This window comes from Lipotes vexillifer, unplaced genomic scaffold, assembly GCF_000442215.2.
Source record: "Lipotes vexillifer unplaced genomic scaffold, Lipotes_vexillifer_v1.1 scaffold230, whole genome shotgun sequence".
Lineage (NCBI taxonomy): Eukaryota > Metazoa > Chordata > Mammalia > Artiodactyla > Lipotidae > Lipotes > Lipotes vexillifer.
In genome coordinates, this window is record NW_006775143.1 from 1715311 (window position 1) to 1722110 (window position 6800).

The window sequence follows — 6800 nt, forward strand, 5'->3', positions numbered from 1 at the left end:
CTAAGGCAATAATTAAGAAGCACACGTTGGCGCAGATGTTTTACCAGCCAAGGCCAAGGCTCACGATGCGTGTTTTTCTAGTGCAGCCAAGCAAGATCTCCCCATGCTCATAAAGCCATTCCAACATCCAAATGCCTTGGAACACCTAGGGCCCCAGCTGCGTGCAAATCCCATCAGTATGCTTTCATTGAGGAGCTGGCCAGCAGCTCTCAGAATACTCCTTGGAGTCAAACTGAAATTCTTCCCCAACCACATCTGGCTGAGCTGCTCTCCTGTGCCAGGAGCAGGGGACACCCTGAAAGATGGTGGTTTACGCCCCTGAGAAGGTGAGCCCAAACGGGGAGGGGATGCCCCTAGGGAAGACAGGTAAGGCCTAATAACGACCTAACCCTGGGCAGTTCACCCTGGCTGTACTGCAAAGGGCTACAGAGTAAAAAGTACAACTAACTCTATCAGGGGCTCATCAAGGAAAGGCTTGACTGAGGGCAGGATATCTCAGCTGGGTTTTGATGGATGCATAGGAGTTTTCTAGGGCAAAGAATCTAGGAGGTTTCAGTAGCTAGAAGCAAAGTGGGATTACAGAGTGGCTGGGGGGGGCGGGGGGGGGGGGGGCCAGGGCCGATCGGGAGGCGGAGCCCGGAGCCGGGGGCTGCTAGCGAGCGGCTCCCACGGCTCCTTAGCTCCGGCGTCCTGGTTCGCTTCGGCGTCCGCCGCCGCCGCCGCTGTCTCTTCCTCCTCCTTCGCCACCGCCGCTCGCAGCACCGCAGCCCCTCCCGCCATGGCCGCCGCCGGCGCCCGGCGCAGCCCCGGCCCCAGCTCGGGGCTCCGGGGGCGGCTGAGGCTCGGTTTCCACCCGGCGCCGCCGCCGCTGCTGCTGTTCCTGCTCCTGCTGCCGCCGCCGCCGCTTCTGACCGGCGCCACCGCCGCCGCCTCGCGGGAGCCCGACAGCCCATGCCGGCTCAAGACAGTCACGGTGTCCACGCTGCCTGCCATGCGGGAGAGCGACATCGGCTGGAGCGGCACCCGCGCCGGGGCCGGGAGTGGGACCGGGGCAGGAGCCGCCGCCGCGTCCCCGGGCTCCGCTGGCTCCGCGGGCACCGCCGCCGAGTCGCGCCTCCTGCTCTTTGTGCGTAACGAGCTGCCGGGGCGCATCGCGGTGCAGGACGACCTGGACAACACAGAGCTGCCCTTCTTCACCCTGGGTAAGGCTGGGCGCCCGTACACGCGAGGTCCCAGGGAACCGGGAGCCCCCAAGCGAAGCCAGACGGGTGGGGGCGCCCTGGGGATTCCCGCCCCGGGCTGCCCCGCGCGGGGTTGAGTGAGGGCAGCTGAGGGGCCCGGAGGGCGTACAGGTGGTTGGAATGAGTCCGGGGCAGTATCTGAGCGAGCGCGTGGAGGGAGGCCGGGGGCGTGCCAACCCTCCCGCGGTGGGGACCTGGCCGTCCGTCTCTCAGTGCAGACGTTGAGCTCTGCCGCGATCCGTCGCTGACGCTGAAACCCCAACTGCCTGAGTGTGCTTGAGCCGGGGGCCGTGGTAGTCCCCCGCTCGGGAGCCAGGTCTGGGTCCAGCCGCCCACTGCTCCTGGGGCACGGCCACTGGCCGCCCGCGGTCACCGCCCCCTCGCTGTCGCCTCGGAGTCGTTGGCTCTGCTCTTCCGGTTCGATTTTCTCGAGAATCGGAGCGGAGTCGCTCCATGTAGAATCCCTCAGTCCGCATAAATTCGGCCTCCCGATGGGTTGGGTGACCTTGGCCAAGTCGCGTCCCCTCTCTGGGCCTCAGTTTTAGCCATCTGTGAAATGGGGCTGGGGAGGATTGAGTGATTTCCGAGCACTGGCGTTCGGAACCCAAGGTCTCCCTCCACTTTCAGATTCTCCCTCCATCCCCGTTGTCGCATTCGCCTTCCTACCCACCTCCCGGCGGAGAGCAGGTTTGTCCTCGCAGTTCACTCACTGGGCTAATAATAATAACTTAAAGGCATGAAAAAGGAAGGGGAGAGGAAAAGGATGGGGGTGGGGGCTCAAACGTAAAAGTTAATCAGAAAGTTCGCCCGCAGCTTGCTGCCTGCTGGTTCCCAGCGCGAATCCCGGAGTCGGCCCTTCCAGGTAGCTGTGGGAGGCGCAGCTGATTTCCCACCCGGGTAATTGATCGCTTAATTATCTCGGAGAGCGTTTACAAAAATGTTGTTTCCCCTTAGCTCTCCCGCGCTCGCCGGTCTCTCTCCCCCGTCCCTTCTTGGGGGAGCGGGGTGCGATTGGTTGTCGGAGTCTGGCCAACAGCAGCTCCAGGAAGGCGCCTGGGGCTCGCCCCAGACTCCAGACCCCGGGATCCGGCTGAGCTCCGGCACCGCGGGGGTGATGGGCCTTCGATGTCCGCGCCTTCGGGGTCCCGGCTTGAACCTCTGAGGTTAACTCCTTGCTCGCCCGAGAAGCCCCAAAGAGTAATCAATGGACTAGACTCCTCTCTCCTGGGAGCCATAATATTTTTGATGTATTTTTGTGACGCCCCCCGCCCGCCCGCCACTTCCCTTTCGTGCTGGCCGCCTTTGGAGATTTGAGCGAGTGCCAGGCCCTTTCCTGGTCTGAGCATGTGCCTCGGGTTTCTGGCCCCTGGGCTCTCCCCAGCTGGCTGTAACTTGAGCGTGCTGAGCTTTGTGGGATGCTAGGCGGGAGGGCGCCTTGCAGGTTCCCAGGGGACTTTCCGCGGCGGCACGTCTGGTGTGCCACACACACGTTCAAGCATACACACGCGTGCGCGGACACACACACATACACACACCAAGAGCCATTCCCACGTGCACTTGTGAGCTGCCCATTTCCAAGTAAGGAGATGGGAGTGAAGATGGGGTTCCTTAGGGCAAAGAGCCAACCTTGGGCTCCTGTGACCCCGCCGCAGGGAAGGGTCCTTCCAGAGAAACGGAGGGTGTCCCTCATCACTTCCAATTCCAACCTTCTCCCTCCACCTTCGAAATCTCTCTACTCCCGGATGTCCTGAGAGGGAGGGAGTGGGGATCCTTCTAAATGGCTGTTCAGATGAGGGGGAAAGTGGGGGGGGGGGACACGGACACACACACATACACACACCAAGAGCCATTCCCACGTGCACTTGTGAGCTGCCCATTTCCAAGTAAGGAGATGGGAGTGAAGATGGGGTTCCTTAGGGCAAAGAGCCAACCTTGGGCTCCTGTGACCCCGCCGCAGGGAAGGGTCCTTCCAGAGAAACGGAGGGTGTCCCTCATCACTTCCAATTCCAACCTTCTCCCTCCACCTTCGAAATCTCTCTACTCCCGGATGTCCTGAGAGGGAGGGAGTGGGGATCCTTCTAAATGGCTGTTCAGATGAGGGGGAAAGTGGGGGGGGGGACATCCTTGGGTATGGCATGACTTGGAAGCGTTCCAGTTTCCCTAGGATGTGGAGGACCTGGTCCAGCCAGCTACAGGAGTCGCTCCAGAATTCCTGGAGCTGGCAATCTCTGCGTTTTTAAACTTTGGCTTTCAAGAGGATATGGGTACCTGGGAGCCCAGGGCAGGCTGAGTGAGGAACTGAGTGAGGAGCTGGAAGTGTCAAATCCCCCAGACCTGTGCTTCAGCATGAGTCTTCTGGTGCTCTCCACTTGGAGGCTTCCGCCTTCTCTGACGCAGGTGGCTGAGCCTTGGCGCCTGGGGACTGCCTGCTGTGGAGTGGCAGGTGCCATCCTCCTTGGAAGCCCTGAGCCCTTTGGGGAAGCAGGTTCCTCCTCCTCCTTCCCCGGCGCCCTGGACTGGCAGCCCGAGGCACTCCTACCAGGGATTTGGCTAGCGAGGTAGTCGCCAGATGGCCGAGCATAGCAGGATCTGTGTAGGGAGACGTGGGCTTTTTATTTGTGTTGTTCTTCCACTGTTTGTGTGTAAACACAGAGTGCACAACGAGCTCTGGGAGGACCAGGCTGGCTGAAAATGAGGGCGGGGGGTGGGTACTGTGAGTCATTTATGGCCGTATCTTCCCCAGGGTCCCCAGGCAGCCCCATCCCATCATCCCATCTTCAGACCTTCTAAACATCCTTCCCTAGTGTTTGTCTCTGGCGAGTTGGGTGAGTCTTTCACTACTAGGTCACCAGTTCAAGGGATTTGGAGATGGCATGCGCCACAGATGCACATGCAAAGTCGGTAAATGCTGAATCCTGCCAATAGCGGGGTGTGTGGAGCCACCACTAGGGGGTGATAGTGTCTACCAAAGCCCTCAGGCTATGCTTTGGGTTGTGGGTCTAGAGTTGGTGGTGGTAAAATGTCCCTGTTGTTAAGGGGCAGTGAACAAACAAAAGGTAGAGTTCCCATTCTATTCCAAGTCCAGTTGGGGAAGCTCAAAATTATTTTGCACACACTGTCTACCATCCCTTTTCACCAAAGTCACCGACATACCTGGCCTTCCCTCCCTCCATTCTGCCTGCCTCTCTTGTTTGAATTATTGGCTCTATAACTGGTAGTGCCCAGACTTAAAAGGCTTTTCTTCAGGTCTTTTCCTGTTCATGTTTCTAATCTTCCCTTCATGTTCCGGCCTGCTTTATGTAGGTGGAAGTTTCCCTCAGAGGTGAAATACCCACCAAGTTTCTCTGTCTGGGCCTCTTCTTTAGAATCTAAGTCAGTGGTCCTGATAAAGTGAATTTCCTGAAATTGATCAAGGAATAGCAAGTCGTTGTTGAATCCTTACTGTGCTGCTCAGAGCTTTACCCTTGCCTTTCATTATTTACTCACATAAAATATATGAAGTGGGCACTGTTGTGATCTATTCCCATTTTACAGGTAAGGAAACATTCTTTAGAGAGGTCAGGTGCCTAGTCCAAGGTCTCACTTTGAGTAAATGCAGACCTGGGACTGGAATCTCAGCCCATCAGACACCTACATTCTTGGTAATTGCTAAACAGCCATCTTGAGCCAAATATGCACTGAGGGGCTGGTTACATTTATGTAGGGCATGGTGCAGGGTCCTGGAGAGGAAACATAGCAATCATCAGCACGGCAAGAACCTTTCTCAGGGGAACTTCAGCTACATTGGTGCTGAAGTATGAGAGTGTGAGAGTGAGGCATGAGTTAAATGACCTCCAATGACCCTGCCAACTCAAAGTTCCATGACTCATGGGATGTCAAAGGGCATCCTATGTAGTGGTGCCAGTGAGTGAGGGATATGACACATTCTGTAACATCAGGGAGGGAGATATCTCTTTAGACTTAGAGAAAGCTGGGGACATTTCCTGGACAGGAAAAAGACAGAAACAAAAACTGAGTGAGGTCATAGAGGATGGGCTGGCGGAGAAGTTGAATGCTCCGGTGCAGCTTGGGGACTTGATGTTACTTAGGACCTGGAACTCTCAGCTGTGGCCCACTCTGACCTTGAACAAGTCATTTACCCCAGATCTTCAGTTCTTTGTGCTCTAATATGAGTGGGTAGCTGAGCCCTAAAATAATCCTTCGGTGCAAAGATTCTGTGAACTTGAAGCGCCCTGACCCACTCTGTGACTCTGACTAGCTGCTCTTGCTTCTCACTGTCTCCTTTCCTTTGCTGGTAACGTGGGGGTGTTGGGGAGGACTGACAGAAAAGAAAGAATTTGAATGGGAGCAACTGTCCGTGCAGGGCTTCTGAGGTGAACCCGCACATCACCCAGTGTTCCTCTGCCCCCAGGCAGCTCCCGAGTCTGCTTGTGGATTTAGCTTTCATGCCCACCGCTAGGGAAATGGCATTCTTCTTCCTGTGTTTGATAGTGGCCAGGCTGGACTGTTCACCATGAGCCTTGATTCAGCAAAAGGGGGGAAGGAGATAAAACTGAGTAACCACTCATTGTCAACATCCATTACTAATTTACCTTGTCATATTAATCACACAGGTGAGGAGCGTGCTCTATATTTGGGGGAGGGTGTGTGGAGAAAGAAGAACCATCCAGTAGTATGTTTTTAAATGCATCTGCATGAGCAGATCTGGCAGTGTCCTCAAGATCTGTCCTGCAAAGGGTGCTGTTTGCAGGAAGCTGATTGGCCTGGGTGGAAGACGAAGATGCTCTGAAATGCCCACTTGGTCAGGTCTGCAAAGATTCCTTAAAATACAGGCAAAAATGGACACCCAAAGAGAAAAGCCCCCAGAAGGAGTGAGGGACCAGGCACAAGGTCAGAAAGGTTGCTAGAAGCAGGGAGTTTAGCCTAAGGACAGTCCACAAGGGCTGGAGAAGCTTTCTTCGAACGTCAACAGGGAATGAGGCACGTGCTTTTATTTCTGTCTGGTTCTAAAGAATGTCCTAAAGGTGCAAATACTAAGGGGATGGAGTACAACATGACAGGAGGATGTGTCCCTGGGAGCTGTCCAACAACCAAGCATTCTGACCTCTAATGATGACAGGGTCCACATGGGAGGAAGTCTTCAAGCAGGGACCACACAGCTATTTGGCAGGCATTTGGAGAAAGGACCAGAGGCATTGAGGCTATCTGCCCCTTTTGGTTTCTGCCTTGATTCTGAAGGTTGATGACAGTTATTAAGTGGGAGAAAAAAAACAGATACAAACAGTATAAGCTGGGTTTTCTGTAGGGATTTCTGACCACAGAATATTCATTAAAGTCAATCCCAGTGTTTTTTTTCCAGAACGGGTAAGAGGGAGAGATTCCGGGGTGGGTGAGAGGGCGAATATGATGTCTTCAGACAAAGCTTAAAAAATGTTATTTCCTCATTTGGGCTCCAGGCCCCTTATCACTAAAGCATTTCAGTAACACTCAGACTCCAAGGTCCCGTCCTGCTCTGATGGTCTAGGTTTCTGGGATATTGTAAATGGGGGGGGGGGGGGG

At 55.5% G+C, this 6800-nt stretch overlaps 1 protein-coding gene across 1 annotated transcript in view; it reads left to right on the forward strand.

The window, feature by feature from the left end:
- The first annotated feature begins 698 nt into the window (after positions 1-698).
- Positions 699-6800, forward strand: part of ASTN2 (astrotactin 2) — a 944548-nt gene continuing 938446 nt past the window's right edge. Inside the window, exon 1 of the mRNA XM_007449713.1 lies at positions 699-1202. Within this exon, the coding sequence (XP_007449775.1) occupies positions 779-1202 (424 nt within the window). The 5' untranslated portion in view covers positions 699-778. The remainder of the gene's footprint in view (positions 1203-6800) is intronic.